Below are 27,658 nucleotides of genomic sequence, written 5' to 3'. Positions count from 1 at the left end.
CCGTGCTCTTCCTGGGTGGGCGGGACCCGGGACGTGGAGCTGTAGAGAACGCTCCAGTACGGGGGACTGTAATTGGACAGTTGGCTGTTCAGGAGTTTTATGTCATCCGCCTCATTAGTCAACATGGACATGGCAGAATACAGAGGAAAAAACCAAACCAGATACTGGCTACACTGGGGATATACTGGGATGGCACGTCCTCCCTCCCCCTCTCTCTCCTTCTCCCTCCCTCCGTGCAGGTGAATCATCCCAGGCTGTCATCTTCCACTCTCTGCGAGCGGCTGGTAGCATGCAGGCCCCCGCAGGGCAGTGGGAACAGGACCAGGTGCCAGTTTGGTCTCCGAGCCTCTGTGAGCTCCGGGTTGGTTACGGAGACGTCACGGACGTCACCGCACTGCGCCTGCTCCTCCTCCACGCCGACTCCCATCCCCACCACGACCTCCGTCCGCCTGGCTGTCAGATCCCAGACATCATAAGTCTGAAGAGCGTTGGAGGCTCCGCCCACCTCTTGACACCTCACACATCTTTGCCCCGCCCACCCCTCTGTGACTCTTCCAGACACAGGTCAACATCACAGACCGCAGGTCCCAACCGGACCGCCCGGGGGCATGTCACGTGCTCAGCCCCTTAACCCTGCGTTAGGATAGTGGTGGTGAGACTGACCATGTGGTTCAGTGAGCACCTCTGTCCTACACAGTACGAAATGGCACTGTGACGCTGACGGTGTCAAAACCCCACACACAGTGCTGAGGAGAACGGCATGTACAAGTCATCAGCCCTTCAGGGCAAGGGTTTCCATAGCCACGCGGCTGTAGGCAAGTCTTACATGTCACTAGACTCTGGAGTGGAGACGTGTTGTGTGAAGTGACCGATCACACGTCGATGTGGGGCAGGCTGGGGCCGGCTGGGGCCGGTCTGGGCCCCTCAGCACATCTTCTGACGTGGTAGGAGCGTGTGGAAGCCTCTCTTCTGTCTTCTGTGCTCACAGGTCCAGGAAGGAACAGACGGGGGAGTTTGGTCTGGAACAAGCAGACGGTCCTGCACACTAGAGCCCTGAGCTCAACCTCTGGCCCAACGTCTGACCTACAGAGGCTCTTCTGGAGCAGTTCAGAATGGGACGATGCCCGAGAGGCTCCAGCAGGTGTGTGGCTGTCCAAACACGTGCGCATATAGTGCAAGATCATCAGACAGGCACACACACACGTACACATTCATACACACACTCATACTGTCGGTTATTTTATACCTATAGGAACACAAGTATATTTGTGTGTGTGTGTGTGTGTGTACCTGCGGCTGCTGCAGTTGTGAGTATGCCGGGGGTTCCTCGGTGGGTTTCATGATGGCCGGCTGCGTGTTGGTGGTGGGAGGGACAGTCTTGGAGACACCGCCACCTTGAGCCTACAGCGACACAACAGGACAACACGTCTGAGTGACACCGCAGGACGCCGTCTCAATATAAAGAAGTCCAGACACTCACAGGCTTGGTATGTGTGAAAGGGTTATACTCCTCCAGGCCTGGGGGGGCACTCCGTGTTACTTGGGTCACTGACGGATCCTGAGGAGAACGCAGAAGCAGAGATCAGGCAGACTGACACGACCACGGCACCAAGGTCCTGACGAAATGGTCGAAACACGGAGGGGGAGGAGCTGGGGGATCTAGAGCCTTCAAGAGAAAACTCGGAAAACAGGAAACCGCGCTGTGGAAGTCCGAACCTACGGCTGCGAAACCTAAAGCCAGAGAGTGGAGTGGTTAAGAACGCCTGAGGGAGTCTGGCCCTCTACCGGAGCGTTCGCCCGTGGATCCACATCAGGAAGTGCTGAAAATAAGCAGAAGTCCCCTAACAAACAGGGCTGGAGGTTCAGGCAGAAGGCAAGGAAAACTTCAGCGTCCTGTCAAAGCAGAAGTTCACCTGAGCTTTGTTCACACAACTGCTTGATCTGAAGTTCTTCCTTGTGCAACGCAAAGAAAAATGTGGTTTACAGTTACTGACAGAAAACCAGTGTAAAGTGCACTGGTGATATGGGAAAAAAATCATTATATATTTTTCCATTTCAGTCGATATCAATATATCATGATATCAATCAAATCACCATTTCCTTTATACCTTAAGTGAGAAGTGAAGATATCAAAATTTAAAATTTTATTTATTTTCTAACAGAAGACAGACAAATGTATACATTTATGGCCATAAATGTTATTATGACAATTTTTTCTATATCATGATATACAATTTTGTAACATGGTCTTGGTTATTAAAAAAAATGCTAATCCAAATGTTAATTACTATTTTAAATATTTATTAGTAGAGCATAGGCTCACGTACGGTTACATTACTAGTTCTAATATTTATTATTAGAGCGTAGGCTCACGTACGGTTACATTACTAGTTCTAATATTTATTATTAGAGCGTAGGCTCACGTACGGTTACATTACTAGTTCTAATATTTATTATTAGAGCGTAGGCTCACGTACGGTTACATTACTAGTTCTAATATTTATTATTAGAGCATAGGCTCACGTACGGTTACATTACTAGTTCTAATATTTATTATTAGAGCGTAGGCTCACGTACGGTTACATTACTAGTTCTAATATTTATTATTAGAGCGTAGGCTCACGTACGGTTACATTACTAGTTCTAATATTTATTATTAGAGCGTAGGCTCACGTACGGTTACATTACTAGTTCTAATATTTATTATTAGAGCGTAGGCGCATGTACGGTTACATTACTAGTTTTAATATTCATTATTAGAACGTAGGCTTATGTACGGTTACATTACTAGTTCTAATATTCATTATTAGAGCGTAGGCTCACGTACGGTTACATTACTAGTTCTAATATTTATTATTAGAGCGTAGGCTCACGTGCGGTTACATTACTAGCTCTAATATTTATTATTAGAGCGTAGGCTCACGTACGGTTACATTACTAGCTCTAATATTTATTATTAGAGTGTAGGCTCACGTACGTTTACATTACTAGTTTAATAATAAATATCATGATCGTAGGCTCACGTACGGTTACATTACTAGTTATAATATTTATTATTAGAGCGTAGGCTCACGTACGGTTACATTACTAGTTCAAATATTTATTATTAGAGCGTAGGCTCACATACGGTTACATTACTAGTTCTAATATTTATTATTAGAGCGTAGGCTCATGTACGGTTCGGATGTCCAACTTGACCAAATATCAGCAGTAGCGTTAAAGCGTCTCACAAGCTTGAACCTCCAGTTTGGTTCGACATTCCTCACAAAGCAGCAGCAGCCGTTTGTGAACCTTCTATCACTGTGCTAAGCAGCATCATATCTTTAGCCATGAAACAGGTGACAGGGTTTTTTCATAATTCTCCACAGTTGTCCGTTGTTTAGGAGAAACTCCTCTGCTTCGGGTGCTTTTCACACATTTGTTTTATAAAATATGCTGCCATGCAGTACAGACAAAGTCAGAAAACACTACCAATTTGAAAAGATATCATCAAGATGGCTCGCCATGGTCTTCAGGTCTGCTCTGAGCTCTCTCTCCATCAAACATCTCCTCATAACCTGCTAGCGTCTATTGTGTGAATGAATATGGTACATGAATGCCAAGACATCACCTGTAATTCAGTACTGAGAGCAGTGCACATGAGGTTGCAGGGGTGTTATTTTCTCCACTGGTGCAATCACTGAGGCTGAAACAGGCCCGCCCCAAGCTCCGCCACACCACCAACCTGCGCTAGGCTACACTGCTAAAGGTAGTGCTCAGTGAATCACAACATCCTGCAGACCAGTGGACAGGGCACCATGAGGCCAGCTACAATGCCAGAGGGAGAGAGAGAGAGAGTGGGAGAGGGGTGGAGGGGAAGAGACAGAGGTGGAGGGAAAAAAAAAGAAGTGGAGGGACAGAGAAGGATGAAGGGAAAGGGTGGGAGAGAGAGAGAGAGAGAGAGAGAGAGAGAGAGAGAGAGAGAGAGATGTGGAAAGAGGGGGGGTGGAAAGATAGACAGAGCTTGTCACTCCGAACAGAAAGTAATATTTTGGGGCTCCTCTCCATTATGATGTTTGAGCTCTAAGAGTCTAGTAGATGGGGACACAGCCTGTAATTTCCATCCGGCAGGGAAGCGATGATTCCAATAATTTTCCTTGGCTATAAATAGACAAAGCCAAGATTCCCAGGATGTGTGTGAGCGGAGCAAATTTGCTCTTCGCTTTGGTAACAAGCCTATTTATCATGCTATACGAGAGAATGCGAGCAGGTTGAATCAATACAAAGGTCTACAGAACTATATCTTATAAGACTGTGTTGACCACGCCCCACAACAAGCCCCTCCTCCATCTGTGCTGGCCATGTGAGGCAGGCTCTCTCTACCGCGGGCATCTCCGGTTCAAACTGGCAGGAATCTGATGTCATGAATATTTCAGACCGTACAGCTATGAATGTTTCATGGGCCAATCACACACATGCACACGCACACACAGTTTTGCCAACCTCTGACATGCTTGCTGGATCGTTAATAACGCGTTCTGATCACTAACCCTAAACCGACTCGCCTGCGAACTACAGAGGTGCGTTTCCTGAAAGTCGTTAGCTAGACATCCTGTGCGGGACACGCGGCGACTTGCACGATGTCCCGTAACCCGTTAAGAAGCTCGGAGCGGGGCAGATGGCAGGACCGTTCCCGCCCTGCGGCCCTGAACACGTCCCGCCGTTGTCGGCGCACGTGGTTCCTTTCTAAAGATGAAAACGTGAGGCTGGCCGCTGCGCATGACCCAGATGGGTGAGGGGCTCTTCACCAGGACACACTAGGAAGACACCATCTCTCACCATCCGGCCCTGATGAGGCAGTGGTGCATCCCTGTTTACACATCTCCACGTTAATATACAACAGAGCCCCGCGAAGGACAAGAGGCCTTACGTGGAGCGATAAACTCAACGTTCTGCACCAGGTCTGTCAAGCTGTTCATCACCAGCTCCGCTTCTCCTCACACGCTACTGTTTCTGGGAACGTCAACACATTAAATGCTTGACCGCGTACAGGTTGTCTAACATTCGCCCTGAAAACTCCTCGTTTGGGAGCTGACGGGGGGTGCGCTGAACTTTTCGGCTGTGTGCAGACGTTTTTTTTCACAGGCTTCCGCGTGATCGGTTAGCAGCTCGTGTGCACTCTGCGGTATTTCCACTCTGGGCCGGACGCACCCCCACCCCTCAACCACACCCCCCCACCACCACATACGCCCCAGGCAGTGTGTGAGCGCAGGGGTGAGGCTGATCGCCACACCCACCAAGTCAAGCATGAAAGAGACATCAAGCTCGCTGGAAATGCCAACTCAAAACAAACAAACTCAAAATCGCATTTCTTCTCTACGGGGGGTATCGACCCCATCTCAGGGGTCGACATGACGGCAGGCAAACCATCTCTCCTATCTCAGGAGCGGGAAGGAACGTCTTGTAGAATTATGCAAATATTTGAATGGTGTAGATGCCCCAGCCACACCCTCGGGGGCAGGTAATGAGGGGGTAAGGGTAAGTCAGCACAGATGGTAAATAGCTGGGAGCAGGGCGGGGCTACCTATGTTGATTACCCATGTAGATTATCTATGTAGATTCCCTGAGAAACGAATGGGCCTGTTGAAATTATTAGACCAGAAGGCAAAAGGAAGCTTCAGGTTGGTCAGAAAATTCTGGACCTAGAACCATAAAGCGCAACCTAGAACTGAATCGCACAACCTACAGCCATAATATGCAACCTAGAGCTGGCCTGAACGACCTTGAAGCGTGATGCATGACCTAGAACGAACCCTGAACTCTGACGCATTCACGCACCGCACCCCAGCTCTCGGCTCAGATTCCGCTGTGGATGGATTTCACAACGGCTAGTGAGCCACTCTGGTCGTGGAGCGGATCTCCGGGGGAACGGTGTCCAGCGGCCGAACACTAGGACAGAACTCCTCACATGGTCCCCTCCGAACCTCCTGCCCACAAACTTGGACGAGCACAGCGGCCTTACGCAACACTCATTATTACAATCTTCTCATATTAAACTGACGAAAACCTGTGAGAGACAAAGGGAATGAAAAACAAAACAACATGGGGGCGAGCATCACCAGCCTCTAATGAACACATACAGCCACACTCCCCGACAGGCCCAAACCACAAACGGTGTTATGAAGCCCCGAGAACAGTGTTTCTATTAGCCTCCATGAACAAAGACATCGCTGACTGTAACTGTATCCACGGCAACAACAGTGATGACAGGAAGAACACAGTGTGTTGTGTGTTGGTATGTACGTGTTTAAGGCTAAAGGGTGTGTGTGTGTCTTACTGTATTACACGTTTTACACACTACGTTACAGTACAGTCCCAATGAAACGTGAGCCCACGTTGGACAGGTAGTCCAAACTGTAGTGAGGCACACAAGGTTTCCACGGCAACAGGACTTTATCAGTTGTGAATGCAAAGTGCTTCTGAACTTCTAAGAGGTGGAATCAGGTTTAAGCTAGTGTGTGTTTGTGTGTGCAAACTGTACTGTACTGAAACGTGTGTGTGTGTCTCTCTCGACCACAGGAGAAGCACTGACCATGGAGACACATCAATGGGGATTTGGTCTCACACTAACACTCAGGTGCTAGCTTTCACTTTGCTGTGAAAACGTGCACGAGAACGGCAGAATCAGGAACGTCAAATGGGAACCAGTATCGTGCTTGTGACAGAACCAGCACGGTGCTGTGAGAACACCCGTCGTTGAAGGGTTCGGGTTGCACGCTGGGAATCGGGAACTGGGGATTTATAACTCCAGTCCCACCGTGGCGCATGACGAGTGATTCAGCAAGCTATCAAACGGAGAGAACGTTAACGAGCATACGGCTTCTCCGAGCGCCGACAGCCACAGAGGAATGTGCAGATCCCAATGATGCGACACAGTACCGTACAGATGGGCCAGCTGTGCTGTGACAGGATAGCGTTATTAGCTCTGATCTGTCACAGGCTGACGAGGCTGAGTAAATGAAGCCAAACAAACAGCCCATGTCAGTTAAATGGAGAAGGCCAAGCCACACACACACACACACACACAAAAATGTTAGGACTAATTTGGCAGCATGGGACTCAAGATGTCTGAAAACCCTGGAGCTGAAAGCACACAACGGTTGATGAATTATTGAGGTATTTGGTCCTTGGTCAGGGAGCCAAGCCGTCACTGCAGTGTGGGGTTACTTAAATACGCCACACGGGAATTCCATTACAACACGTTAGCGGCTAAGATCGGCCCTGTGCTCTAACGGGCCATGCCTGAAGTCACAGCGCAGAAGACGCCGATTATAAACATGCGAACGATGAGCTGTTCATCAAAAACACCACCATACAAAGCACCACGTTTCTGTGAGGGATCTTGACAAAAGCATCCTGGTGACACTCGGGCATAGCTCTTACTCAAGCACCCTTCTTTCTGTGTGTGTGTGTGTGTGTGTGTGTGTGTGTGTGCATGCACAGAATGTCACTCGTGATGGAGTGTGAACTAGAGTTGTTCAGCCTGTTGTTCATCCCGCCGGGCTGTGTAAGGCAGTGTCGGTGGCAGTGGGGATGTGGGAGGGGTGTGTTCTGCTGGGGAGATGAGGCGGGGTCAACACAGGCCATGATTAGGTGTCATTTTAGGTTTTAGATCAAAAGAGGGGGTGAGAGAAAAGGAAAGAAAAGAGAGAGAGACATTGAATGATGTAAAACACACACATCTCTCACCCTCTTTCATTGGCTGGAATGAGACCGTCTCTTGCAGACGGCCCCGTGCTCCGCGGCCTCGAGGCCACCTGCTCTCAGCACCTGTGCATCTTGCGAGGCCGAGCTGCGACCACCTGGGCAGGCTGGGGGCAGCGTGCCAGCGCGCCTCACCCCTCACTCGGCGAGCAGCACAACAGATGCCGCTCGCTAATTCACACTGCGGTGCGCGGAGGCCCGTGGCCCTACACAGCTGCCAGACGCTCACCGGGCACGAGAGCTGCTAACGGGTCTACACAGATTATTAATCTAAGTAATGCATTAAGAGCATTATTACTTAACGGGAGCCCTTCTCCATCGTTCCTGACCCACAAACCCACTGGATTATCCGCCATGCCTTACGTGCTGCCATGATGCACAACAACCGAGCGGGTCTCGATCCTGCACGCTCGCGCGCCGTGGTGGAGTGTCACGTGCGTGGCGGTACACGTTCATCACGGGCACGTTACCGTCTCAGCTCGATCCTGCACCCACCATCTTCTGACACACCTCAGAGCATCGTAAAGGTGTTACAGCCAAGATGAGAGGAATAAAAGAACCAGGATCGATGACCTGAACACGAACACAGTTCTGGTGCAGGACACGAACACAGTTCTGGTGCAGGACACGAACACAGTTCTGGTGCAGGACACGAACACAGTTCTGGTGCAGGACAGTGTTTGTGATGAGTGATAAATGGAGAACGAAGTTAAGAACATTCATATCTGTGGTCCGAGCCACCGGCCTCCACCGCCACCTGAGAGGAGAGGACACAACTGGGCTGTACGGGACGGCCTGCGTCCCTACAGACGTCCAGACGTGTCCAGATACACGGATGAACCAGAACTAGATCACACCAGCCCGGAGTTATCTAGTGTGGGAGGTGCGGGGCTGCAGAGCGGACATCCCCGTTTAAACGTGTCGGGACAGTGGAGCAGGTCCGGCTGCCGCACCATGACCGCTCGCCACGGCCTGCAGCCTCCACCACAGCCCGGCAAACGCGAATAAACACGCACATTCAACAGAACCCGGGGGCCCGGGTCGAGTCCTGGCCCACTCGGTCCGTCTCGTCGAAAACACCGCAGTGTAGCCGGACACTCTCGGTGGGCTCGACCCTCCTGGACGCGCCGAGGGCCCGGGACGAGGGGGACGCGTTACAGGACAGCCAGGTTGAACACGGTCCCCTACACGGGGCCACGTAGCGGATCCGAGGGGCAGGACGGGCTGCCCGGGTCCACAGAACCGCCCCGGCCGGCCGGTTAGCGCGGGGACGCCGACACGAGTCACATCACACGGGCGTGTTTACCTGGAAAGGGTTGCTGAAGTCCGGGTCCGCGAACGGGTTGCTGTCGAAATCCGACATTTGGAGAGTCTTCGCCCTGTGACCGTGAGGAAGAAGCCGAGCAGAGACACTAGAAACTCACTAGAGACACTCACGACGGGCAGAGACACTCACGACGAGCAGAGACACTCACGACGCGGCGGCGCTGCGACTTCCAACGGATCTCCGACCGCAAAATGGCAGGATCGGAAGTGACGTACGCGTTCCAACGGGCTCGAGGGCACGGTTTTTTTTCCAGAAAATGTTTTTTTGAAGTAATTGTAGGCAAATTGCCCTAAAACATATTTAATATATTTTAAACTCGACTTTAAACTCGTTTAATATTATGAATTATTTATAGAAGTAGAAGTGTAGCTGAAATCTTCCGCCGTTTAATATGCTAGCTTGTGAAAATTTTTTTCATTCATTCTGTTACAAAGTTGTAGTTAGTGTCCTTATTTTATACACTATAAAATAAGGAATTTACAATAAAGAATTTTAATGACTGTAAATGAAGTCCGTGTTGTAACGTTCGACGTGAAGGAGAACCCCACTGATTTTGCAAAAATTCTTCATGATTCAATGGTTTAGATGTAAACAAAGTCATTAAGAGTATTAAGAGCATGGGTTAAAGTTCTCAGTTACCACGACGGATTTCTGTCATTTGAATGTTTTAGGGGAAAAATCCGTCAAATCATAATAATAAACCATACACGCGCGTGCTATCTGTTTTGGGGGTGAAATATGATCCTCTCACTGGATCATCAGCGCTGGATGGATGACGGCGGTGTCGTTTGATTGACTTGCGGGTCATCCCGCCTTCTGATTTTCGGACATTACGTAAAAAAGCTACCTCCCTCCTGCCTTAAATCCAGTTTGTTTTGGTCAGTTTATGTTTTCAACTTGTTTGGTCGTGCCGAAGACATTAATACTCCGACATAAACATCATACAGTCGGTCCAGGGGTTACGAGGTTCCCGAGTTACGATGTTTCGTGGTTCGACACATCTCCCATTTACTGTATAAAGCCTCGTTTGGACCTAAGTGCTTCTGCGTCGTAAACGGAACTTGGTGTTTGGTGTGCGCGGCGGAAGAATACAAGGTTACGCGGCTCGGGACCGAGGAGGACGGCGTCAGGATAGGTGTTAGTATAGGATAACTGCGTACAGTACGTTATTTGCGTACAGTATGTACGTATGTTCCGACTTACACCGAAAATCGGTTTACGACGCGAGCGTAGGAACGGATCGACGTCGTAACCCGGGGACCGCCTGTATTTCAGACATCGGAAGAGCTTCAGAGGTAGATACAAGATAAATTCAGTATTTTATCTTTATTCTGATGAAGTAAATTTTTAAACAGAAATATAAGAAAGTGTATTTTTGTGCCGGTACAGGTGTTCAAACGATCTGGTTCATCATGGCCGCCCGTAACTTAAGGCGTAAGGTGTAATACGTGAACAAAAGCACAAAATGTATGTCCTAATAAACCAACACAAAATATTTATTAAATATTTTATATATTAAAACTAACTATAATCATAATACAGGGATGTCAAAGTCAAATACACAGAGGGCCAAAAAACCAAATTTGCTACAAGCCGAGGGCCGGACTGGTTCAATGTTTATTAAAACATATTGAAATGATTGCACATAGCCTATTGAACCAAGACCTAACACAGTGTATATTATTTAATGCTTAAACGAATAAAGCAATATTTTCTTATGGATCTGTCAGTAATTTCAAGTGAAAACATTTTTAAACAAGCAAACAGATAAAAACAAACTTCCTTCAAAGAAAACATGTCCTGTACATTAAATGAATAACGTAATAAAGGTTTGAAAAGTGCTGCAATTTAGGCTAAAGTACTTGAAAATGCTTGAAATTGTAACGACTTCGTTTCACAACAAATATCTGAACAGTTCTCCTGTATTACATTAACAAATACAGCCTCTTGTAATTCCAGGACGAAACATGAGAGAACGTGAAGACGTTAAGATTGGGCGTTTTGAAAATAAACAACCATTAAATAATGTGAATAAAAAAGCTAATTATTTCGAATCATTTCGAATATATGTATAAATATTTAACTTAATTAAGTTTCACTGGTGCGCGCAAATTCGAGAGGTGCACGACCTTGCGAATCGACAGCGTGCAACGCCCTCGCGCACGGGCGGAGCCACTGCGATTACGTCATTTTCGCCGCGCAGACCCTCACCGCTTGTGTGCACCTTGTGTGCGCTGCAGTGACTTCGCGGGCTACCGTTGCATTGTGGGGAATATAGTGTTTGTGCGTGCAAAACACCGTCGGGCGGCTGTGGCCTGCGGGCCGGTTCTAATAGTAATTAAATATCATCCAGGGGGCCATAGATAATCAATTTGCAGGCCGGCTCTGGCCCGCAGGCCTTGACTTTGACATATGTGTCATAATACTTGTAATTCTTTTAAACTTTATTTGCATAATTTCTTTGAGTTGTCCTGTATCTGATTTTAATAACAGTAATAAATAAATAAATAATCATGCCTACATGCCTGTTTTTTACATATATTTTTACACATATTGTGTCTTAATTGTGTTAACAGAATCTTTAGGTTACAGCATTTTTTCCAGAATATTAATAGAAATGTAGTTTTTTTGATTACCTGACTTATTTATTAATTAATGTAAAAATTAATCATTAAATATTCATTCGTTCATTCATTTTGAATATTATAATGTCATATCCATACTATAAACTGACTACATTTCAAAGTTTATTAGAATTTGTAGTGAAATATAGAAGTTATTGTTATTTATATTGAATTTATATGACTTTTCTTCATGTAGCTTTAATACAGTTGGAGAAAAAAGATTTCTAAACCAATTTTAACATGGATAGTGTTGTTCTGTTTGTATTTGAAGGCTCTATCTAGTTGTGTGATTTAATTTGCTATTTTTGGACTTTAATACCTACTTAAAGCAGGTAAGAGAATGTCATACTTACTTAAAGCAGGTAATCTTACTGCTTATGTTTTTGCGATAGTGAATCTGATAAAAACAAGAGATCTTCATACCTTTTAAAACTCACCAGGATTCACTAAATTTGACTTGATTTTTAAATAATCTTCTGGAAGATGACCCCCAGATAACTCCAGTATATAAACATTTATGTACATTTATTGCTCAGGTGTTGCATTTTGTCGCTTCATAGATTCTCTTCTCTCCTTACACAGGCTGTTTAGATTAATATACTTTATAAATGTGTTTATTGTGTAGAATTAGGCAAAAGAGGCTGTGTCTCAACTACACCATATTTTCAGTAATTGCTGGCATTGTCTTTTGCCAGGAAAAAATTTCAGTCAAATGAAATTATCTTGCTTTATCCCATGATTAAGAGACACTACTTACAATTTTGGCTTTAGACCAAATTGTGACCTTCTCTAAACTTCTGAATGAACGTATCCAACTTTTGCACAACTTGCTGTTCTCTAACAAGGGACTTAACAGCAAACACAGCAGGTGTTTGATCCATGAATCGATCAGTATATTTCCTGTTTCAATTAGAACTGGTATTGAAACAGTCCTTCTCATCACACTGTTCACATTTTGGCATCATGAGACCAAAATGACACAGAGCAATTGAACAGAACCTCACCATTGATCAACAGAACATCGTCTTTGATCCACAGAACCTCGTCTTTGTGAGGCTTCAAACAGGATGTTCTCAGACGGAAGAGGCCACTGAGCTTACAGTGTCACACAGTGTCATCAGGTTGCAACAGAGATACAGAGAGAATGGAAGAGTCACAGAAAGGCATAGACGCCTATTAGATACATCACACCACTTTATTGTGATCAGTGCCCTGCAGAATCAGATGATGAACGCCACACAACTCCAGGCACATTTAAGGGAGATGAGAGGCACCCACGTGTCACTTCAGACCATTCAGAACCATTTACACCAGAGTGATCCCAGTGGGACAGTGCTGTTCACTGATGAAAGTCGATTCACACTGAGCAGGAATGATGCCTGCCAATGATGTTGGAGGCGTTATGCACCAGCCACTGTCGTCAACAGTTAAGCCGTTGGTGGTGGTGGTGTTACAGTGTGGAGCGTCTAGTCAATACAGAACTGCTCTACACTTTGTGAGAAGCCCATAATACTAGAACAACATAATTAATCCAGTCAACACAAGCCTAATTTCATCTTCATGTACAATAATGCTCCAGCGCACATCATTGGGGAATGGCTGCTGGAGACTGAGGTACCTCAGATGGAGTGACCTGCACTTTCTCCAGATCTGAATCCCACAGAAAACCTGTGGGATCAGCAGAGTCGCCGTGTAGAGGTTCGTAACTCTGTACCCCAGAACCTGAATGACCTGAGGGCTCTTCTAGAAGAGTGGGACGCCATGACTCAGCAGACAATAAGACAACTCGTGAACAGCATGAGACGTTGTTGTCGAACTGTACTTGATGCTCAAGAGCTCATGGCAAGTTATTCAGACACTGACATTTTTGTTGGGGTATACTCACCACGGCTTGTTTCCATAAATTGTTTAAGATGAGGAAATCACCATTGCATGCTTCTACATAAATGCCCTTATTTCGTAATATAATATCACTGTAGCGTGAACTTTTTACATTTTCCATAAACTTCACTTCACTCAGACAAGTTCCATAAACTTCAATGCAGTCAGACAAGTACCATTCTCCTGGCAACCCAGACATGTCCAGCAGATTGCCAGATGGAGTACGCACAATTCATCACTCCAGAGAACACACCTCCACTGCTGTAGAGTCCAGTGGTGGCGTGCTTTACACCACTGCATCTGACGCTTTGCATTGCACTTGGTGATATATGGCTTGGAAGCAGTTGCTCGACCATGGAAACCCATTCCATGAAACTCTCTGTGCACTGTTTTTGAGCTAATCTGAAGGCCACATGAAGTTTGGATGTTTGTAGTGAAAGTAGGCAACCTCTTCGTACTATGCGCTTCAGCATGTGCTGACCCCACTCCGTCAGTTTACGTGGCCTACCACTTTGTGGCTGAGTTGCTGTCATTCCCAAACACTTCAATTTACTTATAACACAGCTGATATTTGACTGTGGAATATTTAGGAGCGAGAAAATTTCATGACTGGATTTGATGTACAGGTGGCATCCTATCACATTTCCATGCTGGAATTCACTGATCTCCTGAGAATGATGCCTTCTTTCACTGAAAGCACCTGCATGCCTAGGTGCTTAATTTTATACGCCTGTGGCCATGGAAGTGATTGGAACACTTGATTCATAAAGACAAGGATGGAAGAATCTGGTGTGGATTAACTTGACTGGCCTGCACCTCAAACTGATAGACGGGCTACAGCTCCTTGTCCCTCCTGGGTGTATGTGTGCAGGTTACCTCCCTGGGCTGTGGCTATGTCACCTCCAGGACCCTGTGGAAGGGTCTCCATCTTGTGCAGGAGCTCTTCAGACCGGAGCCCCATGGTCCCCAAACATCCGGGGCCCCAACCCTCTAGGGAGGGGCTCTTTATGACCGGGCTCTGGTCACCCCACAACATAAGGGGGCTCCTGCCAGGTGGAGACCTCCACAAGGCCCAGGAACACCACGATCCACTGCCAGAGAGAAGCACCTGCACATAAAACACAAATGCACACACACACACACACACCAACACAAAACACATACGCACACTACCCTAATCCCTCCTACAAAGGGGGGGAAGGGTCTCCCCCAAATCAAGAGAACCCCCCACTTATCTGGTCAGGCCCTCCCTCAGGAGCGACGCCCAGTGGCACGGGACCACAGCCGGTCCTCCCCCCAAACACACACTTAAGGGGAGGAGCATGCATGGAATTACATACAACATTTCACAGGCACGCGAGGACAACACACACACACAAAGACTAGACAAACAAAAAACAGTGTACAAACAATGAACGAACGGGACTCATACATGCACGCTCGGTAATATTGTGACGTACCGCTCAGGTTCGCCGTCGCTCTGCCACATAAAACACAAGACGACAGGGGAGCGAGGCAACGGTGACGAGCGGCACCCACGTCACACACGAAACACTAAACATATAACACCACGAGCACACACGCTGATCCACACGCCCATTCACATGTACACTTTACCCACACAACATGAAGAGTGTTCCAGGGAAGACGCCCTGGTCCTCGCCGTGCCACACACAACACTAACCAGATCCCTAGCTTAATGATACTACCTGGGCCTGCAGGAAGGCTGAACGTAGATGGAAAAAGGACAGGCTTTGTGTTTCCCAGAGTATCTTAAGAGACTGTCTTAGTGAATATCAAGATGCAGTTAAACGGGCCAAATCTCAGTATCTCTCTAATTTAATTTCCACCAGTAGTGACCGCCCAAGGGTTTTATTCAGTACCATTCAGTCTGTAATTAACACAGTCTACCTGTGATGATTTTCTTAAACATTTTTTAAACAAAACAGACTCCATTAGGCAGAACATTGCTAGTACACATAATGCTGTACAAGTGCATCAATATTTTTTTCCAATAACATCTGCTGTTTTTAACCAGTTTGAGCTGATATCGCTACCCCATCTCACTGAAGTGGTTCAACAAATGAAATCCACAAACTGTCCTCTGGACATCATTCCTTCTAAGATGTTCAATCAGTCCTTTGACACTATCGGTCCCTGTCTGTTGACATTCATTAATAGCTGTCTAAGTTCAGGTTTTATCCTGTCCATCTTTAAGCACGCTGTGGTCAGGCCACTCCTTAAAAAAACAGGTCTAGATCCTACAGTTCTTTCCAACTTAAGGCCAATTTCTCATCTGTCATTCTTATCTAAAGTTCTGGAAAGGTTTGTTTTTATTCAGTTGCAATCTTTTTTAGAATCTCATAACTTATTTGAAAAATTCCAGTCTGGTTTTAGATCTCGTCATAGTGTAGAATCTGTACTACTTAAAGTACAAAATTATGTTCTTTTGTCCCTTGATGCCAAAAAACCAGTTCTGCTGGTCATGTTAGACCTCTCAGCAGCTTTTGACACTGTGGACCATCAGATTCTTATTACTCGTCTGACTCACCACATTGGCCTCCAGGTAGTTGTTCTTAAGTGGTTTAAGTCCTATCTAACAGACAGAACTTTCTCTGTAATGATAGGTGATCTGTCTTCCACTTCTGCGACTCCTCTGACCTCTGGTGTTCCGCAGGGATCCATTCTGGGGCCTGTACTTTTCTCACTTTACATGCTGCCATTGGGACATATCATTGCACGTCATAACCTGTCTTTCCATTTGTATGCAGATGATCTACAAATCTATCTGCCTGTTGCTCCAACATCTGCACTCGGTCTTAATTCTGTTATGAGCTGCTTAAATGACATTAAGCATTGGCTGTCTCAAAATTTTCTCCATTTAAATGATGACAAAACTGAATGGATTTTGTTTGACACTAACAGGAACCCATGTAACAATTCTTTCAGTCCAAGTTTTCCGCTCCCCCGCCTTAACCAGGTGGTATAAAATCTAGGAGTGAAGCTTGACAGTAACTTAAAACTTGATAAACAGATTGATTCTGTTGTGAAAACAAGCTTCTTTCAGCCCAATTTGCTCTCTAAAGTAAAGCCTTTCCTCAGCCGTACTGATTTAGAGAAAGCCATCCATGCATTTGTGAGCTCTAGACTCGACTATTGTAACGCTTTATATGTTGGAATTAATCAGTCTTCCATCTCTCGTTTACAGCTTGTTCAGAACTCTGCTGCTCGATTGTTGACCAGCACACGTAAATCTGAGCACATTACACCGGTTCTTTCATCTTTACACTGGCTCCTGGTTCAGTTTAGAATACAGTTTAAACTGCTCCTCTTTGTTTTTAAAGCTATGAATAACCTTGCGCCGCCATACATCACAGAACTTATACAAATCCATCAGCCCAGCAGAGCCCTACGGTCAGCTGCCAATACCAAAAATAAATGGAAGCGATCACGCCAAGTCTCAGGGAAAAAGGATGGTTTAATATGTAAAGTGCGCAAACCAAAACCCGTGAACTGATCCGAATTAAGGATATAATAACCAGCGGTCAACTGGTACAAAGACAAGACATATATAGACGAACAAAGGACCCTCAGGTGAGATGGATCGTGGGCTCCGCCCACCTGAGGGATGAACACAACACCACACCCACAGGACAAGCTGCTGCTGTAGACGGGGGCGACCAGTAGGGGGCCCGGGTACGGAGCAGGTTAATTCAAACGTATATGTTGCTGTAGTAACTGAGCGAGGCTCAAGTCTAGCCTCTTTCGTGGAACCGAATTTGAGCAAAATGAGCCAGGCTTGTCTTAAAAAGCCCGGCTTACTGAGTTAGCTCGCTTCGTGGAATACCCCCCAGGTATAGTTTGTGTAAAAAATAAAAACACCGTTATTGGGATCATTGTGAAGATTTTGTCCATTGCATTTTAACCCTTAGAGAATCAGTATGCTTTCTAATATGTTAAATATGTAAAGCAAAAAAATATGCACCAAGTTTGGCCTACATTTTGTTTACTTTGCAGGAGCATCACAGCCCAGAGCAGGAGCACTAGCTCACAGTACAAATCAATTTGGCCATTATGTTGAGGTGAGTGACTCTCCCTGCTGCACCACTACACTGGATCTTCAGGATCTGCCACCTCCTGAATCCCTCTTCACTGTTTATGTGTTTTCCAAGATTAAGTGCTAATTCAGATGTCATTGTCATGATTCAACATAACAGAGAAGTCTGATCCCTTTTTGAAATGGCTTTGCAGTTTTCATTCTTTGATGAAAACTGATGTCCAGATGTATAAGCTTAACAAAGCTCTGTAGGTTTTCAAAAGGACTCAGATAAGGTGAACGTATCACATTTTTGTCTCTTTGAAAAAGAGTTTTGTTAACCTGCACACTTTTACCCCTAGACATCAATTGTTTTCCAAGGATGAACTTTGAGTAGTAATTTCAATATCAATACATTTTCTACCTGCAAAGATTCAGAATCTAACCAAGTAAATGATGATTCAAGGACTTATCATTTATACCAAATCATGGTAAATATTTCAGCTCATAAGAACTATAATATTTGTAATGTTATTGGCACAAAATTAACAGCAGCTAACTTTGGATTTTGTCTGCAACTTTTTAACAGGCAGACTTCAGCTTTTCACTTCTGAGAGGCCAATGACCAGATCCTGCAGATTTCTTCTCTGCAACATACGGAGAATACAACCCTTTCTTTCACAGGAAGCTACCCAGGTGCTTGTACAATCTCTCATCATCTCAAAGCTGGACTACTGCAACTGCTTACTTATGGATCTTTCTCTATGGGTCGTTAGACCTCTACAAACTGATCCAGAATGCAGCAGCACGACTGGTCTTCAATCTCCCCAAGTTCACATGTCACTCCAGTGCTGCATTCTCTTTACTGCCTTCCAGTAGCTGCATACATCAGATCTAAAACCGCAATGCTTGCCTGCAAAGCCAAAAATGGACCAACCCCTCCCTACATGATGGCCATGGTCAAAGCCCCATCCAAACCTTGAGTACTTTGAACCTCAAGTACGGCTTGGCTTAAAACGCCATGCTTAAAGTCTCACGGGAAACAAACTTCAAGACCTGTCCTGGCTTTGAGATAGTGGAATGATCTTCCATTGACTGTCCAGACTGCAGAGTCCTTACCAGTCTTCAAATGACTGAAGACTCATCTGTAGAACAGACTAAATCTCTAGCACTTGTCATAGTTGTTTCCGTTGTATGATATAGTACCTATGTGAATTTGCATTTCTTGTAGGTATCCATTTTAATTCCTGTAGTTTAGCAATATTCAGCCTATGTTTTTGCGCACTTTTAGGTATTTGCATTGATTTCTGTAGTTTAGTAGTATTCTGGTTCAAGGGTATCTTGAATTCTGACCTATCTATGTACTATTTAGAATTAATTCTGTGAACAGATGGCAAAGCACTTCGTAAGTCGCTCTGGATAAGAGCATCTGCTAAATGCCCTACATGTAAATGATAAGGATGTACATGTAAATGATCACATCAGTGTTATGTGTTTGTAGTTGTGTTCAGGCTACTGATATTGGTGATAGAGAAAGACACTGAGTACAGTCCTGGGGATTTAAATGATTAAAAGTGATGATAGAGGACATTGAGGTGCTCAACATTGGTATAATATACTTTTTCATTTGTATAAAATAACTTTGCAGTTTGCATTGCACATTTGAGTTTGTCCTGGAAGTCATGATGAATATGGACAGGAAAAGTCTGTAAAATTATGGTATTTCTCTGCAGAACTTTTTGTGCTGTCCCTTTATTGAAAGTGCTTAATTGTACTAATTCAGGAAAAAGATGTAAAATAAAGGTATTTCTCTGCAAAACTATTACTGCTGTCACTTTATTGAAAGTGCTTAATTGTAATAATTCAGGGAAAAGTTGTAAAATAAAGGTATTTCTCTGCAAAAATATTAGTGCTGTCACTTTTTAAAAAGTGCTTAATCATAATAATTCAGGGAAAAGTTGTAAAATAACGATATTTCTCTGCAAAAATATTAGTGCTGTCACTTTATTAAAAGTGCTAAATCATAATAATTCAGGAAAAATCTGTAAAATAACGATATTTCTCTGCAGAATGTTTAATGATTTTTTCTGTAAATTTATTGTTTTTCCACTTAATTTAAATCAGGGTTTTTCACTTTAAAATTAAAGTTTTTGTTTGGCAGCTGCTGCTGCCCGTCGTTTACCGTTTTTTTAGGATTTTTTTTTTACAGTGTATGGATTAGGAATGGGATGTCACTTAAGCTCATATGTGAGTCAAGGAAAGCGAGCGAATACTTTTGGCAATACAGTGTATATGTAAAATAGCCAATTTGAATGATCATTAAGCGTTAAGAAATGCTCAAGGCCAATCAACTAAAACCAGTTGGTGTAGGATGGAGTAAAGAGATGGATAAGAGAGAGGAGGATTATTTATAGGCAAGGGTCAAACAAACTGACCAGCAGACATTTGGAACTTTCACGTGTTAGAAACGAGCAAATAGCAATATTTAGCTGTTTTTTTTCTAGGATATTCACAAAAATATTTAACAATTGTACACAAAACTTAATAAAATTAAAGAAGACTTAAGTGGCAATATGATTAAATATCGTGAATTCAAGAGAAAAAAACACTAGTAGCATGATGGGCGTGCGCTGAAAACTGACGTGAAGTAGTATGCACAGTAGCCCTAGGTAGCACAGCTCGATGGGTAACAGATTTTTTCGGAGCATAATACGCTAAGGAGATATTTGATGCCATCTAGAGTTCTAAATTGGTCATTACATTCTGCGGATGTGGTTTGTTACGACTTTCTATGTCCTGTGAATAGTTCCGTAGAACGTATATTCCTAGTGCACGAATGCATCATTTTAACCAGTGTGTTTGCAGGTTTTTCTTCCTGTATGTCTCAGTATCAGATCAGTGCCCTACAGTTTGGTTTTGTCCTGCTGTGGACAGAAGACATGGTCACGGACTGAATCTTTGGTTTGGTGGTTTGTCACACGGTTTACTGCGTCAGAAGGTGCCTGAACAGCCCAAATCACGACGAATCCTTTTGATTTTATTAGGAAATACGTGACCTCGGGCTAAAGTGCACTGTGATTCCAATACAGCCGATGTGTCAGACAGACGAACATCCCCCAGACCAGGAACCCCATAAATCATTAACAGAAAGCATGCCGTGAGACTACGATATTGTAGCGTATGTAACGGGGACTCGCGACGTATTAGCTGCAGAAAAGCATAGATGCTGTAATAAAAAAAAAAAACAACAAAATTTTAAAAGAACGAAAAACAACAACAGAAATTACACCGAAAATGGCGTCATCGTTTCTATTGTGAGATCATAATAAGGCACAAAGGCGCTCGTGAGCGTTCCAAATCTCGAAACTCGTCCTCAAGCGGCTCAGATTATCGAGCGAGATCTTCATGCCATTCGCTGCTCTTCCGGTACCAGCTGCGTGAACATCGGGGCTTCTTGGCCCAACTGTGTTAAGAGGGACGGGATTTCCCATGTCCAGGCGCCGCGAGAGTGCATGGAGACTTTTCAACTTGGCTGGAAATGAAAGCTTTTTTCGTCGTTTTAACCTACATTGTTGATTTCCGGCACGTTGACGTTTGGACTGTGGTTTGCTCGACTCTTCACCAAGCGGAATGCGGTTAACGTGCTTGGCCCCGGTTCTCTGTGTAGGCTGGAATCTGATTATGGTGGCGGCATTAGAACCGATATCCACCGGCCTGGCTGTGGGCATCGCAGCAGCGGTTACCGGCTTCTTAGCGCGATATCAAAATGTGCTTTATTACTTCCAGGAATGTTGCCGACCGGAGTGGATTTCCTACAATAAAACAGGTTTGTAAGCCCCACCATTGTAGTCAAGCCTAATTATCGATATGCTGCTCATAGCTGCTTGTGTTCGCCGTGCACTGTGTGTGTTAAGGTTACACATTCACCCACATGTCGTAACATTATAGACTAGTGTGAGATCAGATGTTTATAGACCTGCGATGAGATTAGACAGCATGGGGAGGGGGGGGTGTGTTCTAACGAACGGATCAGTTATTGATGTAAAAGAGTTTGGCCTGAATTGATTTGGCATTCCCGTGGCACAATGATTTAACATTTAAACATCGATCAGGCTGTAATAGTTCCTGCACACTGAAGGAAGGTGTTTAATATCGATCAGGTTATAATAGTTCCTACACACTGAAGGAAGGTGTTTAATATCGATCAGGTTATAATAGTTCCTACACAGAGAAGGAAGGTGTTTAATATCGACCAGGTTATAATAGTTCCTACACACTGAAGGAAGGTGTTTAATATCGATCAGGTTATAATAGTTCCTACACACTGAAGGAAGGCGTGCGTGCTCGCTTCCAGCACGTCGCGGGAAAAGCGCGTCACGTGTTCGCTGGTGAACCCGGAAGTGGCGGTTGCGAGTCGGAGCCATTCACGTTCTCGTTGATACTTTCATGAAATATAAACACACATGACTTAATAGGTTTACAATGAAAGAAACCTTCTCAACGTTGTTGCGTTATATGCTGATATCGGGTGTTCTTGTGCATGCATTTGAGCCAATATCTACAACCATCGTTGCCGGAGTTGGCGCAGCCTCCTTGGGAATGAAACTGTACAATTATTTATTTGAAACGTGTGATGAAAACTGGATTGGGTTTAACGCAACCGGTAAGCGAATCGATTAAATTATCGATTAAATTATTATCGATTATGAAGGTAAAGTCGTTGGTGTTTGGCTGTGGGCTTCGTTAGTTTGGCTGTTGGGTGTTAACACGGTGTACATTAGTGTCACGTAGCGTGTTTGTTCACACAGCTATAAAACTGAACACCGCAGTAGTCGCTCCGGTCCATCATATTTTATTTGTAGCTGCGCCTTGTTTTTAACGATCATTTAGGTTGCACATAAATTTGTACACAGCTCTGCCGGTTCTTTAAGGCCTGTTGTTATGAATCAGTGCATATGAATACATCATTACACTTCACAACTAAATGTGAACAATGTAGCACCTCACAAATCTCAAGATACCCAGTGGAGCCTGAAAATGTTTCCCCTCTTATTCGTTTATTGTGTTGAGCATGTCCTCTTTGGGCTGTGATCCCCTGTGCTCGTCCCGCCCGACACGTTTGGGCTGTGATCCTCTGTGCTCGTCCCGCCCGACACGTTTGGGCTGTGATCCTCTGTGCTCGTCCCGCCCGACACTTTTGGGCTGTGATCCCCTGTGCTCGTCCCGCCCGACACGTTTGGGCTGTGATCCTCTGTGCTCGTCCCGCCCGACACTTTTGGGCTGTGATCCCCTGTGCTCGTCCCGCCCGACACGTTTGGGCTGTGATCCCCTGTGCTTGTCCCGCAGGTCTCCAGGAGGACCTACAGAAGAAGCTGTTCGGCCAGCACGTGGCGTCGCAGGTCGTCTTCAAAGCGGTGACCGGATTTATGAACAACGAGAATCCCAAGAAACCGCTAGTTCTGTCCCTGCACGGCTGGACCGGCACGGGGAAGAACTTTGTGAGTCAACTGATCGCCAAGAATATTTACCATAAAGGAATGGAGAGCGGGTTCGTGCACCTCTTCACTGCTACCGCACACTTCCCCCACACGCGGGATTTGGAAACGTACAAGGTAGGTGGAGCCGTCAAACTTAACACTCCAACTGCTTTGTATGATGATTCTCTAAGTGCAGACGCTGTTTCCACCCTCCACCCGTGCCCTCCACCCACACCCACTCTGTGGCTCTCTGTCATACACTCTCAGACTCAGCTGCAGCAGTGGATTAAAGGCAACGTGACGAACTGCCCACGCTCCATGTTCATATTTGATGAGATGGATAAGATGCAACCCGGCCTGATCGACAGCATAAAGCCGTACCTGGACTTTTACGAGCGCCTGGACGGAGTCTCCTACAGGCAGGCCATCTTCATCTTCCTCAGGTGTGTGAAGAATGCGTTAAAGCAGGGCCGATTAAATTAGATCTGTTGACATTGGGCTGTGTCACGGGGCCGTGTTGATGTTTGTTTGCGATTCGTTATAGTAACGCAGGTGGGCAGAACATCGTGCAGGTGGCGTTGGACTTCTGGACGGCGGGTAGACAGCGGGAGGAGATCCAGCTGAAGGATCTGGAGACGGCCGTGTCACTTTCTGTCTTCAACAACCAAGAAAGTGCGTAGTAAACGTGTATAACTGAATAAGAACAGTGTGTAACAGAGGCGTATAAGTGTGTAATGTGTATAACTGAATATATGTGTGTATAACTATCTAACAGTGCTTAACAGACGTGTATATAAATAGCGTGTAGCACCAGTCTAACTGTAAGAACAGTGTAACGACGTTTATGTGTCTATAAGAACAGTGCGTACCAGATGTGTATAAATGGCTCATGCTTTTGGGGTTTATTTAAGCCCAATATTTAAGAGATGTCTCTTTCAAGACCTTTTAAGCTTTGGGAGAAGCGAGAAATATTCAGGAACATGGAGAATTCTGCTTTTGGTCTGTGGACGCTCTCTAGGTGTTCTCTCTGTGCCCATGTGACGCTCTCTAGGTGTTGTCTCTGTGCCCAAGGCTGTGACGCTGATACTGTACTGCACTAGAAGCTTATGATTCCTCTGAAGGTGGAAGTGTCTCACTCTCTCTTCTTCCCTGTCTTCTTTCTTTGTGCTGGCTCCTCCCCCTTTCCCAGGTGGCTTCTGGCACACCAGTTTAATAGATAAGAACCTGGTGGACTTCTTTGTGCCGTTCTTGCCGCTGGAGTTCAAGCACGTGGTGCAGTGTGGCATGGCCGAGATGGCCGCCAAAGGCCTGGAGCTCAACGCCACGGTGGTGGACCGCATGGCACGAGACTTGAACTACTTCCCCAAGGACGAGCGTGTCTTCTCCGTGAAAGGCTGCAAGGTGATCTCCAGCCGGCTGGACTTCTATACAGACTGAGACGCTCCACTTTTTGCTGTGTCCAAATACACGTGGAACTACTACCGTGCTTGAGGGGTTGTGGACTACTTTGACAAAGTCACTTGTGTTTAGATGCAGAGGAAGGAATCAGTTTTAAATCAGTTTACAAGTACATAAGAATGCTTGTCTTTTAAAAGGGGATAAATGAAGGACTGTACGCTTAACTCCTGGTTTTTAAGGAGAATCCAGGACTGCTGAATGATTGCAGGAAGTATGAAACACTTAAATATAAATTAATCATTACTAATGACCTTAAGGAGTGCATTGTCAGGTAAAGGTGATGAACCGTAGATTCTTTTTTTGTTGTCAAACATTTTGTTCGTGTTTGCATCATTTGTTTGTGAAGAGAATATCCAGCACAAAGTCTTCACACATGCAACGTCCACTTCAATGCCAACTTCAGATGACCTTTTTTTGTTTTTTAGAAATCCTTTTATAATTTTATGAACCGGAACACTGGGTCATCACTTTTGCAGAGACGCTGTATGTGAATCCAAACAGTGATCATTAAATCCAGAACAACTGGACCAAATGATGAATGCTCATGACACTTTTCTGACAGCACTGCAAAAAAAATCTGTCAGTCCGTTAAAAAAAAAAAAAAAAAACGACACCATGGAGATGCAACACTCAAACCACTGCAGAAATTATCATTTGTGTTTTATGTATGAGATGCAACTGTTAAAAACGGGTTTATGAAAATGCTTTTGGTTTATGCAGAGTGAAGTGGTAAAATCTGCTCACACTGAACATTATTTGGGGTAAATATGCTCACACTGAACATTATTTGGGGTAAATATGCTCACATTGAACATTATTTGGGGTGAAGTTTGCTTATACCAAGTACTGTACCACCATCTTTAATGGACACAAAAACCAGTTGGCAAAATAAAGCCATTAATTCAGGTCTCCAGAAATGTGTATGGCGTTCGCAAAAAAATTAAATGGACCATAATTTCTATTTAGCCCAGTGGACTAATTAAGCCATGTTTAAAGTATGTAATCTATTCATCTAACTCGTGAGTATTGGAAGCACCATGAGAGTAATCTAGTTTGTGAGTATTGGAAGCAGGAAGCACTACGAGGGTAAATTAGCTCGTGAGTATGCAAGTACTATGAGGGTAATCTAGTTTGTGAGTATGTAAGCAGGAAGCACTATGAGGGTAAATTAGCTCATGAGTATGTAAGTACTATGAGGGTAATCTAGTTTGTGAGTATGTAAACAGGAAGCACTATGAGGGCAAATTAGCTCGTGAGTATGTAAGTACTATGAGGGTAATCTAGTTTGTGAGTATGTAAGCAGGAAGCACTATGAGGGTAAATTAGCTCGTGAGTATGTAAGTACTATGAGGGTAATCTAGTTTGTGAGTATGTAAGCAGGAAGCACTATGAGGGTAAATTAGCTCGTGAGTATGTAAGCACTATGAGGGTAAATTAGCTCGTGAGTATGTAAGCACTATGAGGGTAATGTAGCTCCTGAGTATGTAAGCACTATGAGGGTAATGTAGCTCCTGAGTATGTAAGCACTATGAGGGTAATGTAGCTCCTGAATATGTAAGCACTATGAGGGTAATGTAGCTCCTGAGTATGTAAGCACTATGAGGGTAATGTAGCTCCTGAGTATGTAAACACTATGAGGGTAATGTAGCTCCTGAGTATGTAAACACTATGAGGGTAATGTAGCTCCTGAGTATGTAAGCACTATGAGGGTAATGTAGCTCCTGAGTATGTAAGCACTATGAGGGTAATGTAGCTCCTGAGTATGTAAACACTATGAGGGTAATGTAGCTCCTGAGTATGTAAGCACTATGAGGGTAATGTAGCTCCTGAGTATGTAAGCACTATGAGGGTAATGTAGCTCCTGAATATGTAAGCACTATGAGGGTAATGTAGCTCCTGAGTATGTAAGCACTATGAGGGTAATGTAGCTCCTGAGTATGTAAACACTATGAGGGTAATGTAGCTTGTGAGTATGTAAGCACTATGAGGGTAATGTAGCTCCTGAGTATGTAAGCACTATGAGGGTAATGTAGCTCCTGAGTATGTAAGCACTATGAGGGTAATGTAGCTCCTGAGTATGTAAACACTATGAGGGTAATGTAGCTCCTGAGTATGTAAGCACTATGAGGGTAATGTAGCTCCTGAGTATGTAAGCACTATGAGGGTAATGTAGCTCCTGAGTATGTAAACACTATGAGGGTAATGTAGCTCCTGAGTATGTAAGCACTATGAGGGTAATGTAGCTCCTGAGTATGTAAGCACTATGAGGGTAATGTAGCTCCTGAATATGTAAGCACTATGAGGGTAATGTAGCTCCTGAGTATGTAAGCACTATGAGGGTAATGTAGCTCCTGAGTATGTAAGCACTATGAGGGTAATGTAGCTCCTGAGTATGTAAACACTATGAGGGTAATGTAGCTCCTGAGTATGTAAGCACTATGAGGGTAATGTAGCTCCTGAGTATGTAAGCACTATGAGGGTAATGTAGCTCCTGAGTATGTAAACACTATGAGGGTAATGTAGTTTGTGAGTATGTAAGCACTATGAGGGTAATGTAGCTCCTGAGTATGTAAACACTATGAGGGTAATGTAGCTCCTGAGTATGTAAGCACTATGAGGGTAATGTAGTTTGTATGTAAGCACTATGAGGGTAATGTAGCTCCTGAGTATGTAAGCACTATGAGGGTAATGTAGCTCCTGAGTATGTAAGCACTATGAGGGTAATGTAGCTCCTGAGTATGTAAGCACTATGAGGGTAATGTAGCTCCTGAGTATGTAAGCACTATGAGGGTAATGTAGCTCCTGAGTATGTAAACACTATGAGGGTAATGTAGCTCCTGAGTATGTAAGCACTATGAGGGTAATGTAGCTCCTGAGTATGTAAGCACTATGAGGGTAATGTAGCTCCTGAGTATGTAAACACTATGAGGGTAATGTAGCTCCTGAGTATGTAAGCACTATGAGGGTAATGTAGCTCCTGAGTATGTAAGCACTATGAGGGTAATGTAGCTCCTGAATATGTAAGCACTATGAGGGTAATGTAGCTCCTGAGTATGTAAGCACTATGAGGGTAATGTAGCTCCTGAGTATGTAAGCACTATGAGGGTAATGT

General features: G+C 44.7%; 2 protein-coding genes and 1 long non-coding RNA gene across 5 annotated transcripts in view; 2 read left to right on the top strand and 1 right to left on the bottom strand.

Moving 5' to 3' along the window:
• scamp1 (secretory carrier membrane protein 1) overlaps positions 1-9,279 on the bottom strand; it is a 24,577-nt gene extending 15,298 nt beyond the window's left edge. Inside the window, exons 1-3 of one of the 2 annotated variants that reach the window (XM_076986392.1) lie at positions 9,050-9,279; positions 1,481-1,558; positions 1,291-1,401 (exon numbers count right to left, since the gene is read on the bottom strand). In XM_076986392.1, coding sequence (XP_076842507.1) covers positions 1,291-1,401; positions 1,481-1,558; positions 9,050-9,106 — 246 coding nt within the window. In that variant the 5' untranslated portion in view covers positions 9,107-9,279. The remainder of the gene's footprint in view (positions 1-1,290; positions 1,402-1,480; positions 1,559-9,049) is intronic. The other variant, XM_076986393.1, reaches the window with a different exon arrangement.
• A 640-nt stretch (positions 9,280-9,919) lies between these two features.
• LOC143487057 (uncharacterized) lies at positions 9,920-19,408 on the top strand. Its single transcript, XR_013123879.1, has 3 exons — positions 9,920-10,365; positions 17,593-17,657; positions 18,201-19,408. It is a non-coding gene; the product is annotated as an uncharacterized LOC143487057 (long non-coding RNA).
• Positions 19,409-20,447: 1,039 nt separating this feature from the next.
• On the top strand, positions 20,448-25,085 carry tor1 (torsin family 1). 2 transcript variants are annotated; one of them, XM_076986354.1, is made up of 5 exons: positions 20,448-21,437; positions 22,958-23,223; positions 23,356-23,531; positions 23,633-23,760; positions 24,278-25,085. In XM_076986354.1, exons 1-5 carry the CDS (start codon positions 21,242-21,244, stop codon positions 24,523-24,525), a joined length of 1,014 nt encoding a protein of 337 aa, XP_076842469.1. In that variant the 5' UTR covers positions 20,448-21,241; the 3' UTR covers positions 24,526-25,085. The 2 variants fall into 2 exon arrangements, with proteins under 2 accessions (XP_076842469.1, XP_076842470.1); XM_076986355.1 differs by lacking the exon at positions 20,448-21,437 and adding an exon at positions 21,502-22,274.
• The last annotated feature ends 2,573 nt before the right edge of the window (positions 25,086-27,658 follow it).

This window comes from Brachyhypopomus gauderio, unplaced genomic scaffold (genome assembly GCF_052324685.1).
Source record: "Brachyhypopomus gauderio isolate BG-103 unplaced genomic scaffold, BGAUD_0.2 sc46, whole genome shotgun sequence".
NCBI classification, from domain to species: domain Eukaryota; kingdom Metazoa; phylum Chordata; class Actinopteri; order Gymnotiformes; family Hypopomidae; genus Brachyhypopomus; species Brachyhypopomus gauderio.
This window is presented reverse-complemented; position numbering and strand designations above follow the sequence as displayed.

What these genes read in the sequence shown, in the direction of transcription:
- tor1 (XM_076986354.1), top strand. Translation starts at nt 21,242, where the DNA reads ATGCGGTTAACGTGCTTGGCCCCGGTTCTCTGTGTAGGCTGGAATCTG. An exon ending in GATTTCCTACAATAAAACAG is followed by an intron (nt 21,438 to 22,957) that starts GTTTGTAAGCCC and finishes CTTGTCCCGCAG; the next exon opens with GTCTCCAGGAGGACCTACAG. An exon ending in GCCATCTTCATCTTCCTCAG is followed by an intron (nt 23,532 to 23,632) that starts GTGTGTGAAGAA and finishes GATTCGTTATAG; the next exon opens with TAACGCAGGTGGGCAGAACA.